The sequence below is a fragment of the Scyliorhinus torazame genome, chromosome 13 (genome assembly GCF_047496885.1).
Source record: "Scyliorhinus torazame isolate Kashiwa2021f chromosome 13, sScyTor2.1, whole genome shotgun sequence".
Lineage (NCBI taxonomy): Eukaryota > Metazoa > Chordata > Chondrichthyes > Carcharhiniformes > Scyliorhinidae > Scyliorhinus > Scyliorhinus torazame.
The window spans coordinates 67,299,079-67,313,318 of NC_092719.1; the positions used below are offsets into that span (position 1 = coordinate 67,299,079).

At 54.4% G+C, this 14,240-nt stretch overlaps 1 protein-coding gene across 3 annotated transcripts in view; it reads left to right on the plus strand.

Moving 5' to 3' along the window:
- Positions 1-14,240, plus strand: part of ptpro (protein tyrosine phosphatase receptor type O) — a 273,680-nt gene that overhangs the window by 124,641 nt on the left and 134,799 nt on the right. For all 3 annotated transcript variants that reach the window (XM_072471710.1, XM_072471711.1, XM_072471712.1), the window contains 2 exons: positions 1,389-1,541; positions 10,938-11,390. In XM_072471710.1, the coding sequence (XP_072327811.1) occupies positions 1,389-1,541; positions 10,938-11,390 (606 nt within the window). The remainder of the gene's footprint in view (positions 1-1,388; positions 1,542-10,937; positions 11,391-14,240) is intronic.

Consider the following 14,240-nt stretch of genomic DNA (forward strand, 5'->3'; position numbering starts at 1 on the left):
CCGGCTGTTCAGAAAATCCCACCACCTGCCAATGGCGAGATCGTCCCGCCACCAAGAAACATGCCACAGGGAGGCCAGAGAATCTCGTTCACAATTGTTCCGTAAACGATTAAGGAACCATTTAGAATGATGAGGTGACATTTTAATTGATGTAAGTGTCATCCCCTTGCAAGGAGTTATAATTGGGTCCCATGGAGTTTGACATTGTTTCACTTGAGACTCACAGTGTGTGGTGCAAGATCCTGAATGTTCTTGACAAGGCGAACGTTGAAAGGATGCTCCCCCTTGTGGGTGAGTCCAGAATGAGGAGGCACTGTTTTGAAATTGGGGGTCACTCTTTTAGGACAGAGTTGAAGAGGTTTCTTTTCTCTTTGCGCGTTGTGCAACATTGAAACTCTCTGCCTCAGAAGGAGTTAGGGGAGGGGTCACGGGATATTTTTAAGGCGGAGCTGGATAGATTCTTGTTAGGCAAGCGAATGAATTAAAGGTCATCGGTGTAGATGGGAATGTGGAACTCAACACAAACAGATCGGCCATGATCTTGTCAAGTGGTGGAGCAGGCTCGAGGGGCCGAATGGCCTACTTCTGCTCCTCTTTTGTCTGTACATAGGAATGTATGTATGTAATGCAGCCTGAGATGGAACCTGATCTGACAACTGGAGTGAAGCAGAGTGAGATTCCCAGGAGAAGTAAATTGCTTACAATTAGTTTGGACCTTGGCACCTAATTCACATGCCACAGTTTTAGCTTTGGTGCAAAGTCTCATTGGATCGTTTCTAAACTTGCAGCGCAAATATAATTAACTCAGAACACAAGCATGAAGCAGTTTATTCCCATGCTAATTATTTCTTTGAGATAATGATCTGTAAACAGTTGCTGAGCAACAAACTATTTTCATCTGCTTGCTGTAGCGGGGAATGCATGACAAGAACATAGAAAAACGCCTTTCCAATATGTTCCTAACTAACCTGCCACTTAATAATGGTTATATCATGCTGGAGGACTGGGAACAATTTTCCAAGTGAGCTGAAAATTTCTCACCATCACTGATTTTTGGAAAACCATGGACAACTGACGGATTCTCTGTCACCAGAACAACCTTGCGAAACCGGTCTTTGTCTAAATCTATCTATATATTAACAATGTTTATTCCGTGATACCAGGTTAAAGTCCAACAGGTTTATTTGGAATCACTAGCTTTCGGAGCATAGCTCCTTCATCTAGCTTCGAAACCTTGTAATTCCAAATAAACCTGTTGGACTTTAACCTGGTGTTGTAAGACTTCTTACTGTGCCCACCCCATGTCCAACGCTTGCATCTCCACATCATGTTTATTCAGTGATGTAACTGCACTGTGCTGTTTATTGTCTATAATTTTTTTTGAACAGATTTTCTCAAAGGCAAATTAATTTTCAACACTTGGCTATCTGGAATATGCTACAGTAACATTACATTCCAACTAGTGGCAGAGGCTAATGTCAACCGACTTCCTCTAATGGAGTACAGTGCTGTTGGCCATGAGCCAAAACATCACCGCACAGGTAAAAACTAATTTCATGTACCTTTCCAAGAAGACGCCTCGGTAACATGAAAGCTCAGCTCGGTGGTAGCAACGACACTAGGTATGGCCCGATTCTCCAGAACCGTGACTGAGTGCTCCCGCCGACGGGAAAACCAGAATGATTTCCGCTGGCGCGAGGAGCAACCCCAACGTTCCATGCTATGGCACTCGGGAAAATGTTTATGCTAAATCAGCTTTTCCATGCCCTTCCATGTCACCCTGGAGTCCGTGCTGCAGCTGAGAAGTGTGGGACCTAATCTCTCTGACAGATCACCCCTGAGATCAGAGCATCATTTTTAAAGGGCTCTGCAACCTCAGAAAGCTGTCCCACTCCCACCCCTGGATCTCTGGCCGGGCACCCCGCCCCCCCAACCTAATTGCTGGAAAGCACCCCCCCCTCCATAATCTCTTTTATTCTCCCCCCGCCCCCCATCCCTAGGACCTCTTCAGTCCCCCCATATCACATGGCACCTTGAAGGCCAAGGGGTGGCAAAATGGTAAGTACCCTCCCAACACAACACTTGAGAACAAAGAGGCAGACTCATAAAAAAACTGTGGTTAGGAAAACACCTGCCACCATGGGTGAATGGATCCTGCAGAGCGACATAAATAAATAATCTGAATCTCCCCTTTGAAACTGCCTTGACCTGTCAATCGGAAAGCTTTTAGCTGGCAATGAGACATGAAAATGAAGGTAAATAATGCAGATCAAAGCTTTCAGCCTTCCGGGCATACACACTCTGGGCAGGATTCTCCCATGCTGCGCCGTTTGGGAGAATCGCCGTTCGCGCCGGATTTTCGCGCGACGCCGGTCCGACGCTGTTCCGCCATTCTCCCAACCGGCGAGAACGGTGTCGTCGAGGTCGGCACCATGCCGCCCGGATAATCGCCCGAGGTGCTAAGTTTGGCGATTCTCCGGGCCCCCCCGCTATTCAGCGGCCTGGATGGGCCGAAGTCCCACCTGCACCTTGCAGTTCACACCTGCAAAATAAATTTGTCAACCAGTCGGTGAGCGGCCGGCGTTTTCGGAGGCAGCATGTTGTGGCGTCCATGGCGGGTGCGGGGAGGGGTTTTGGGGAAGGGTGCCACCATGCTCTGGGGGGTGGGGAGGGGGGAACGGTGCAGCCATGTTCAGGGGGGGGAAGAGGGGGGGGAAGGAGGGGGGGGAAGGGGGCTGCCATGCTCGGGGGGGGGAGAGGTGTGGGAGGGAACATGCAGCCATGTTCGGAGGGGGGGGGGAGGAGAGGGGGGAAGGGTGCAGCCATGTTCGGGGGGGGGGAAGGGTGCAGCCATGTTCGGGGGGGAGGGGGGGGGGTTCGGGGCAGGGGGCCTCCATGTTCCGGGGAGGGTGGGGGAGGGTTTTCCGCAGGAGCGACATGCCAGCCGGCCTGCAAGTTGAGGTTGTGCTGATGGGTAAAGGCCACTGGCGCCGCCATCCTGCGCGGCCCCACGCTTTGACCTTGGGTGCGCCCAGCCCCCCCCCCCCCCCCCCCCCCCCCCCCCCCTCCCCATAGGTGCCGCAACATCCAGCTGACGGAGACCATCTCTGGGAACGGTCAAGGTGACACACATGCCAGCCCACGGTGGCACAATGCGGAGGGCCGGGCAAAACTGGGCAGTGGACGGATACTGTGGGCAAGGGTCAGGGTGCCTGCGTGTCTGTAGCGACACCAGCCAACCGGGGCACACATGTATCCCATGGCACCTGGCTGTTGAGGTGTCAATGCGCCATCGTTAAACATGTTGTAACCCCCTCCCTGCTGCAGATCATAATGTTTGGGCACCATCCAGCGATGTTTGCCACCGTGGCGGGAGCCGTTGCCCTGCAGGTGGCCCTTTGGCAGCGTCGACGCAGGCGGCTCAGAGCAGCTGTGGCAGTGGCAGCTGCAGCAGAGGGACTGGCTACAGAGGGCCCCTTGCCACCCACTCAGGCTGCAGGCCCGTCCGCCCGACAGGCGCAGGAGGAGTCAGAGGGGGCACGATGACCACAACAACGAGGGGGATGCACAGGATGAGGATACTGATCTTGATGGGGCGCAGGGGGAGGAGGAGGAGCAGGTGGTAGTGACAAGGTGCCAGAGGCGCCCCATGAGACCTCGAGCGTACCGTCACCACATGTCCTTCGAGGACCTGCCAGACAGGGCATGCAGGAGGAGACTCCGGATGAGTAGGGAGACCGTCGCACATATATGCCACCTCATAGCACACCTGGCACCACGTGGAACGGGGGGAGAACATGCTATCCCCGTGGCCGTCAAGGTGACGGTTGCCCTCAACTTCCTCACGACGGGGTCATTCCAGGCGCCGGGCGGGGACATGTCCGGTATCTCCCAGGCATCGGTGCACCGGTGCATCCGAGCAGTCACCGACGCCCTGTATGCCATCGCCGACCGGTACATCCAGATTCCAAAGGACCGTGCACACCAGGATGCCCGGGCAGTGGGATTCGCCTCCGTGGCCAGGATACCAATGGTCCAGGGGGTGATTGATGGGGTGCACGTCGCCATGCGTCCACCATCGGAGAACAGGGATGTGTTCATAAACAGAAAGGGGACCTACTCCATGAACATTCAGGTGGTCTGCCATGAAGATCATGTGCGCGCGCAGTACTCCGGCAGTGTGCATGATGCCTTTATACTGGCGCAATCTTTCATCCCTGCCATGTTCGAGGGACACCCCACTCGGCTGAGGGGCTGGTTGCTGGGCGACAGGGGTTACCCGTTGCAGTCGTGGCTGATGACGCCTATACGGAGGACACAGACCAACGCGGAAACCCGCTGCAATGAGGCCCATGCAGCAACCAGGGGTGTTGTCGAGAGGTGCTTTGGCCTCTTGAAGATGTGCATCAGGTGCCTGGACCGCTCTGGAGGGGCCCTCCAGTACCATTCAGAGAGGGTCGGCCAAATAGTTGTTGTCTGCTGCGTCCTGCACAACATAGCCCAGCAGAGGGGCGACGTCCTGGAGGAGGAGGCACAGGAGGAGCCCAATGAGGGCGACACATCTGTACATGAGGAGGAGGAGGAGTAGGAGGAGGATGGGGGGGGGGGCTGCACAGTAGCGACATGGGGGCTGGATATGGCTGGGAGGCTGCACAACGCCACTGGCTTGGCAAGCGGGCACACGAGACGTTGATCGCCGCACGTTTCACCAACTAGGGGGAGGGCATCGCTGAGTAAGGCACTTGCACCACCGTTCCGCCCAAACGCACCACCCGAGCTCCCGCACCATCCGACAACCCTAGCTCCCACACCACCACTTTCACAGCAACTTACACCTGCGGCACAACGGGATGGTCTCACACAATTGCCTGTGTAAGCGGGTGTGATCAGTGCCATGTTGAATGATGACAACCCGCTCTGCGATGAGCTGTGAGCTCCGGATCGTTAGACAATGGGCGTCATTCTCCGACCCCCCGCCGGGTCGGAGAATGGCCGTTGGCCGCCGTGAATCCCGCCCCCGCCCCCGCCGAAGTCTCCGCTCCCGGAGATTGGGCGGGGGCGGGAATCCGGCCGCGCCGGTTGGCGGGACCCCCCGCTGGATTCTCCGGCCCGGATGGGCCGAAGTCCCGCCCAGGAATTGCCTGTCCCGCCGGCGTAAATCAAACCTGGTATTTACCGGCGGGACCAGGCGGCGTGGGCGGGCTCCGGGGTCCTGGGGGGGGGCGCGGGGCGATCTGACCCGGGGGGTGCCCCCACGGTGGCCTGGCCCGCGATCGGGGCCCACCGATCCGCGGGCGGGCCTGTGCCGTGGGGGCACTCTTTCCCTTCCGCCTCCGCCACGGCCTCCACCATGGCGGAGGCGGAAGTGACTCTCCCCACTGCGCATGCGCGGGAAACTGACAGCGGCCGCTGACGCTCCCGCGCATGCGCTGGGAAACTGACAGCGGCCGCTGACGCTCCCGTGCATGCGCCGCATTTCCGCGCCAGCTGGCGGGGCAACAAACGCCATTTCCGCCAGCTGGCGGGGCGGAAATCCCTCCGGCGTCGGCCTAGCCCCTCAATGTTGGGGCTAGGCCGCCAAAGATGCGGAGACTTCCGCACCTTTTTGCCGGCGCGATGCCCGTCTGATTTGCGCCGGCTTTGGCGCCAGTCGGCGGGCATCCCGCCGTTGGGGGAGAATTTCGCCCAATGTCTGACTCATGGCCACAGCTAGACCCTCCACCTGGGTGGTCCCTGTATGCCTCACGGACACTCCATCACATTGCCATGTTGGGTAGCTAGCGTTGGTGTTCCGAGGACGACGGGGGGGGGGGGGGAGAACACACACCCGGCCTCACCGTTGTACCGACCTTCGACCCCAGCGCCACTCGGTCCCTTTCACGACCCCTCAGGCACCGGACATAGCACAGAGGCATCTAGGTTTGGTGTAACAGTGACTTTAATCGTCACATTCACATACAAGTGCCCTAGCCCCTATAACTAAGCTGTGCCCTGCACCCGTGCTAACTTACTACGTGTCGAATTTCTTTGCCTTACGGGCCCTACCACTAAGCCTTGGTGTTTCCCCAGACGGTACAGCAGGAGTGGAGGCGGACTGCTGAGATTCCTGCCCTACGACGTGGCTCCCCATCGGCGCACGGTTCCTGGGTCGGCCCGGCTTGGATGGGCCGGGCTGCTCGGCGGGCATGCTGGATGGCGTGGCGCCACCCTGTCCTGCTCGCTGCCCACCAGATGCACCAGGGAAGGAACTGGGGGAGTCCGAGTGTTCCGGGACCTCCCTTGCAGGAGTCACCAGGACGGACCCTAGACCCTCCTCCTCCCTCGGGCAGCCCAGTGGCCCTTGGGCCTCAATATGGGACGGTGGTGCGAGCGGAGACAAGCCCATGGCACCACTGACACCTGGCGCTGCCAGTCCTGGAGACCTGCTGTGGCATCGACCAGGGTCTGAACGTTCGCAGCGATGGAGCTCAGGGAGTGCCCCGTCCCTGTCAGGGACTGTGCCACCTCCCTCTGGGCTTGCGTGATGCCACCCAGCTCATGCGCAAGGCCGCCGATGTTCTCAGCGATGACCTGCTGAGACAGGGCCATGGAATGCTGAGACTGGGCCATGACCTGCTGAGACTGGGCCATGGATTGCTGAGACTGGGCCATGGCCTGCTGAGACTGGGCCATGGCCTGCTGAGACTGGGCCATGGATTGCTGAGACTGGGCCTTGGCCTGCTGAGACTGGGCCATGGCCTGCTGAGACTGGGTCATGGCCTGCTGAGACTGGGCCATGGCCTGCTGAGACTGGGCCATGGCCTGCTGAGACTGGGCCATGGATTGCTGAGACTGGGCGTGGATTGCTGAGACTGGGCCATGGATTGCTGAGACTGGGCCTTGGCCTGCTGAGACTGGGCCATGGCCTGCTGAGACTGGGTCATGGCCTGCTGAGACTGGGCCATGGCCTGCTGAGACTGGGCCATGGATTGCTGAGACTGGGCCATGGCTTGCTGAGACTGGGCCTTGGCCTGCTGAGACTGGGCCATGGATTGCTGAGACTGGGCCATGGCCTGCTGAGACTGGGCCATGGCCTGCTGAGACTCGGCCAGGCCCTGGGGAGCGGCGGCAATGCCCAGCATGCTCTGGGACATGGCTGCCTGTGAGAGGGTAGCCCTGTCCTGGGCCACGGATGACATGTGAACATGAAGTCCCATGCCTTGCAGAACCTGACCCATGGCCAAAACCATTGCCCCCATTGCCTCCACCGCGGACGCCACCCGTGCTGTGTCGGCCTGGCTGGCAGCCATGACCGGCACCACTCCCTGCTCCTGGAAGCGGATGGACTCCTCCAACTGCGTCTGCAGATGCTGGAAGGCGGCCGTCATCCCGTTGTCCACTCCCTGGGTTTCCAAACGCATCAGGTCTGTGGCTGGGTCTGGTAAGTCCAGGAACATGGGAACCGTCTGGGTGGCAGCTGGGTGCAGGGACTGAGCTGCCCTCCGACCGTCCAGCCCCTCGGCTGCTCCTACCTCCACGTGCTGTACCGTCGGCTGTGTGGTGCGCACCAGTCAGTGTCCCAGAAGCCTCATCACTAATGTGCAATCCGATGTGAGGGTATCTGCGATGGTGGAGGGTGTGGGTGAAAGCAGTGACGCAATGTCCGTGTCCTCATCGGACCCCAGGTCTGGGGTCTCCTGGGTCGAGCCTTGGACCGATGGAGGTTGTCTCCGGCCCTGTGAGGGGCCATGTCCGGTCTGTCCAACATCTGTTTGGCCGTCCTCTGTGCGTCACTGTCCAGAGTCCCCGTCCTCTGTGCGTCACTGTCCAGAGTCCCCGTCCTCTGTGCGTCACTGTCTAGTGTCCCCGTCCTCTGTGCGTCACTGCCCTGGCTCTCCGTCCTCTGTGTGTCACTGTCCAGAGTCCCTGTCCTCTGTGTGTCACTGTCCTGGCTCTCCGTCCTCTGTGCGTCACTGTCCAGAGTCCCCGTCCTCTGTGCGTCACTGTCCAGAGTCCCCGTCCTCTGTGCGTCACTGTCCAGAGTCCCCGTCCTCTGTGTGTCACTGTCCTGGCTCTCCGTCCTCTGTGTGTCACTGTCCAGAGCCCCTGTCCTCTGTGCGTCATTGTCCAGAGTCCCCATCCTGTGTGTGTCACTGTCCAGAGTCCCCGTCCTCTGTGTGTCACTGTCCAGAGTCTCCGTCCTCTCTTTGTCCGTTTGATGGCCGTCAGTGTCCTGACTGTCTGTCCTCTATTCGTCACTGTCGTTTGTGTCGGCCCTCTGTGCGTCCGTTTCCTGTGCCCCGGCTTCAGACGAGGGCCCTCCTGTCCGTCTCCCTTCCCCTCCCCGGCGTGCGTCCCTGTGGGTGGATGGACGTGGACCTGGACGGCGGTGGCTTGTCTGAGACATTCCGGGACGATCGCCGACTGGCTCTGGAATACACAATAAACATGTATCGTTAGACATGCGGAGTCGGGTGTGAGGGGGTGGAGGGGGCAGTGTGAGGGGGTGGAATGTGAGGGGGGGGTTAGGAGGTGGAGGGGATAGTGTGAGGGGGTGCAGTGTGAGGGGGGGAGGGGGGAGGTGAGGGGCTGAGGGAGTGTAGCCAGGCCGGGAAGTCTCACTTTGTGCTATGCTCCGATCTGGCAAGGTGCTACCTCCCGGGTGGCGGCTCCCCCAGCGAGGTCCAGAGCCCTCTGCTCATGGACGGTGAGGGCGTGCAGAACAGGTGATCACCCTCCGGTTCCTGCATGCTCACGATGGTTGTGGGCTGTCTTAGCCTGCAGGGGGGGTGGAAAGCATCAGAGTTAGGCGGTCAGCAACAAAACGTGCAGATGTTGGCAACATTATGGCTGGGGGGGAGGGGCACTTGGCACCACGCCACAGCGGCTCGCAAGGTGGTGCCCATGTGGGTCGGGTGGAACGTCGTGGCCCCCCCCCCTCCTGCGTGGGCGGGGGGGGGGGGGTCGTGCGACACGTAGTGGGGTGGAGGGGGGGAGTGGGGGTGTGTGGCCCTGGGGAACTCTCGGGGTACTTACCCTGGCTGCCCTCGTGAGGTCGTGGAGCTTCTTGCGGCACTGCTCTCCAGACCGTGGGGTGTGCCCCGCAGTGCTAACGGCAATGCCCACATCACGCCAGTTGTGCATGGCTGTGCTGGCCGGGTGCAGGTAGCCACGTCTTGGGCACAGGATCGCCCTCCGCTCTTCCACTGTGTCCAGCAGTGTCTCTAGGTCATTGTCCCGGAACCTGGGGGTGGCACGGTGGGGCACAGCCATCTCTCTGTGTTGGGGCCTGTGTGCGGATCGCGCGCATAAAATGACGCGGCGCCGCGTCATCCGGGCGTCGCGTGATGACGGCGCCGCTCTGGCCTGAATTGGTGCTGCCGGCGGCCCGTTCGTGTCATGGTGAAACGCAACGGCGTTCACGACTGCGCGGACACTCTTACTCGCCATCGGAGAATCCCGCCCACAGACTCCTATATTTCAAAAGGGCAATGAAATTGAATGTGTGAAATCCGCTTCAAAGGTTTCCACCACTTTAGAGCGATTACTTTTACCCTCACCTCATAGACCTTTGTACCTGGCATACTGACAGACGTTTAAAAAGGTTCAGGGTTACAGGTGAGAACATCTTAATCTTATTATGAGTAAGCTTTAATTTTAACAAACTGGCTGACTGCTTAAAGGTTTGAAGGCTGCAGATGGGGAGAGCAGCCAAACGACCCCATACCAGGAAGGACCCCAGACCTGAGCCCCTTTAGCACAGCGCATCCCCTCTGACTCCCACCTCTATGAAGGGCCCCCTCGGCACCCTGGTGACAATTGTTGGGAGGGTACTTACCACATTGTCACCCACCCCTCGGACTACAAGCCGCCAGGTCCACGTTGCTCAATACTTGCACCAATTCACGGCAGTGGGACTCTCTGGGCAGGTTGGAGCATCCTAGCTGGATAGTGAGTCAGGAGTCCTCCCAGTCAATGAGATGTAATATAGCTCTAAGGAGCTATTTGCATGGTCCATCTTCTACAGCAGGACATAGATAGGTTGGAGATTGGGCATAGAAATGGCAAATGGAGTTTAATCCAGACAAATGTGAGGTAGTGCATTTTGGTAAGTGTAACATAGAGGGAAGTGTATCATAAATGGCAAAACTCTTAGGAATATAGAAAGTCATAGAGAGCTGGCCGTGCAGGTCCACAGATCGTTGAAAGTGGCAACACAAGTGGACAAGGTAGTCAGGAAAGCATACGGAATGCTTACCTTCATTGGACGGGCATCAAGTATAAAACTGGTAAGGCATGCTCCAGTTCTTTAGAACCTTGGTAAGGCTGCACTTGGAATATTGCACACAGTTCTGGTCGCCACACTACCAGAAGGATGTGGAGGCTTTGGAGATGGTGCAGAGGAGGTTTACCAGGGCGCTGTCTGGTCTGGAGCGTAGTAGCTATGCGGAGAGGCTGAATAGACTCCGACTGTTTTCATTAGAACAACAGAGGTTGGGGGTGACCTGATAGAGGTCTACAAGATTATGAGGGGCATGGATAGAGTAGATGGGCAGGCCCCTGTCTGTGTGGGCTTCCTGTGGGTTCTCCGGCTTCCTCCCACAGTCCAAAGATGTACAGGTTAGGTGCGGTTGCAGGTTCGCTGGGGTTGTGGGAATAGGGTGGGGGGGTTGCCCCTAAGTGGGGTACTCTTTCAGCGGGTGGGTGCAGACTCGATGGGCTGAATGATCTCCTTCTGCACTGTAGGAATTCTACGATGATATGCTTTTTCAGCGGGATTTCAAAGCTCTTTTGTGGCTGGGCAGCATAATTCAATATTTTAGTATAGGACACAACATTCTTTCTAAAGCTTAGAATTTAAAAAAACATACATTTTAAAGCTCAGAATTAAAAAAAATTCACCCTGACTTGATTTACTATTTCATCAATAAGAAAATCCTTTTATTTTCCTTTCACAGTTCCCTACCCTCCCAGCAACGTGTCGATGAAGATTGTGTATAGAAGAAGTAAATCAGTCGGTGAACTTCATGCTGGTCGTGAGCAGTTTCTTCTAAACCCTAATAAAACTGTGGACAAGGGAAGTAACACGATTGATACGGAGGCCAATGAGCTCACAGCAAACCAGTCAGTTGGCTGGGGTGATTATGAGTTGACCAATGAAGGTGGGAAGAGAATGATCGCCAACTGGGCACTGGAGTTCCAACCAGACAGCAAAGAGATTTCAGCAAGTGGATATGATTACTTAGATGTCATGAATGTCACTAAAGATGATCCTCAAAATATTATGTACACAACCACGGAGCCTGCACGCTCTGTTGTCAATCCAGAGATTGTTTGGCTCCTGCTCGAGTGGTTCCCCCCAAAGCCATATACAGCTTACGATGGCTTCAACATTTACATCCAAAGGGAAGGTAAGCTATCGATAACCCCACTGTCAAATACCACATATTCTGGGTTATTATCTTGTTCATCATCATGTCCCCCATGGTCCACTGGGCAGCGCACTCACCTTCAGATCAGAAAGTGATGGGTTTAAGTTGCACTCCAGCACATAACCCAGGCTGATTCACCTGTACAATACCGAATGAGTACAGTGCTGTTGGAACATGCTATCTTTCAGATGAGGCATTAAACATGACTTTTTCTGCCCCTTTAAGACTGGTGTAAAAGATCGCATTGCACTGTTTCAGAGAGCAGCAAGTGAATTCTCTCTCCCCAGTATTCTGATCCACATTCATTCCTCACTCAAGGTAACTAAAATGTCAAGTGAAGCGGTCATTGTCATGGTGCACAAATCGGTAGCTGCATTTCCTACGTTATGGCCGTGACTGCACCTTCAAAAGTACTTGATTGGCTGCAAAATGCTTCCGGATGCCCCGAAAAGCACAATACAAATGCAAATTCCTAATTTTCTTTACGGCAGATTGATTCATCAGATGGGCCGAGAGCAACATAGCCTTTGTCTCTGTCCCACACTCCCTAACCATGGTTTCTTCCCCGAGTAGTGGAATTAACCCTTTAGGACCGAGGTGCTAAACATAGAAAATAGGAGCAGGAGTAGGCTATTCGGCCCTTCGCACCTGCTCCGCCATCAATTATCATCATCGCTAATCATCCAACTCAGAAGCCTGTAGCCGCTTTCTCCCCCATATCCTTTGATTCCTTTAGTTGCATCAAACTCCTTGAAAACATACATGTTTTGTCCTCAACTGCTATCTGTGGTAGAGAATTCCACAGGCTCACTGTTCTCTGGGTGAAGAACTTACTCCTCATCAGTCCTAAATGGTCTACCCTGTAACCTCAAACTGTGACCTCTGGTTCTAGACTCCCCTGATACCGGATACATTCTTCCTGTCTCTTCCCTGTCAAGTCCTGTTAGAATTTTATAGGTTTTTATGGGATCCCCACTCATTCTTCTGAACTCCAGTGAATATAATCCTAACCGACTCAAACTCTCCTCATACGTCAGTCCCGCCTGTTGTGTTATGTACTCTGGGACAACACAGGCTGCAACTCGATGCAGCTTTGACCAAAAGATACTCCAGACTTTGAAGTAAGTTCAATGTGATTTATTGAACCATTAGCACAGTTCCCTATGAGTTCGACTCTCCTGCTAATCTTGCTATAGTAACTCAGTCTAACTAACCAGTCTGCTCTAAGCCACGTGGTGGGTGTGATGCTTCTGATCTGCGCTTATCCTATTCTCTAAGTGTCGCCTGTGGAAAGAGACAGAGCATGTGTGCCCTGTCCTTATATATGGGTTGTATAATGCCCCCTTCTGGTAGAGTCACCTCTGGGTGTCTTGACTGCCCATTGGTCGTGTCCTATTCTATGTGTTCATTAGCTGTATGTCTGCATGTCATGATGTCTCTGGTGCTCCCTCTAGTGTTTACTTAGTCGTAGTATATTTACTTAACCCCTGGTGTATTTCCAGTAATGTATATCACCACACCGCCATCCCAGGAATCAATCTGGTAAACTTTATCTGTATTCCCTCCATAGTAAGAATATCCTTCATCAGGTAAGGAGAGCAAAACTGCACACAATACTCCAAGGTGTCGTCTCACCAAGGCCCTGTATAATTGCAACAAGACATCCCTATTCCTATACTTGAATCCTCTCACTATGAAGGCTAACATCCATTTGCCTTCCTGCATGCTTACTTTCAGCACCTGATGTACAAGGCCATCCCATCCAGATCTCATTGCACATTCCCCTCTCTCAATATTTAACCATTCAGATAATAATCTGCTTTCGTGTTTATTGCTACCAAAGTGCTTAATCTCATATTTATTCACATCACACTGCTTCTGCCATTTATTTTCCCACTCATTCAACTTGTCCAAATCACACTATAGCATCCTTCTCACAGCTTACCCTCCCACCCAACTTTGTGTCGTCTGTAAATTTAGCGATATTACATTTAATTCCCTCAGCTAAATCATTAATATACACTGTGATTTTTTTTTTTTAATTTAGCGTACCCAATTCATTTTTTCCAATTAAGGGGCAATTGAGCGTGACCAATCCACCTAACCTGCACATCTTTGGGTTGTGGGGGTGAAACCCACAGAAACACGGGAGAATGTGCAAACTCCATACGGACAGTGACCCGGGGCCAAATCGAACCTGGGGCCTTGGCGCTGTTCGGCAGCAGTGCTAGCTACTGCGCCACCATGCTGACCAATATACATTGTGAATAGCTGGGGTCCTAGCACCGATCCCTGCAATACCCCACTAGTCACTACCTGCCACTTGGAAAAAAAACATTTATTCCTACTCTTTGTTTGCTGGCTGCAAACCAGTTTGCTATCCATCTGAATACACTACCTCTAAGCCCATGCACTTTCGTTTTAACCACTAATCTCTTATGTGGGAGCTTGTCGAGAGCTTTCTGAAAGTCCAAATAAACCACATCCATTGGCTCTTTCTCATGAACTCTACCAGTTACATCCTTAAAGAATTCCAGTTGATTTGTCAAGCATGATTCCTTTTTTGTGAATCTAAGCTGACTTTGTCCGATCCTATTTTCCAAGTGCTCTGCTATTCAATCTTTTATAATGGACTCTAGTATTTTCCCCACTACCGCTGTCAGGCTGACTGGTCTATATTTCCCTGTTGTCTCTCTATCTCTTTTTAAATAGTGGAGTTACATTAGCTACCCTCCAATCTGTAGGAGCTGTTCCAGAGTCTGTAGAATCTTCGAAGATGACCACCAATGCATCCATTGTTTCTAGGGCCTCTTCCTTAAGTACTCTAGG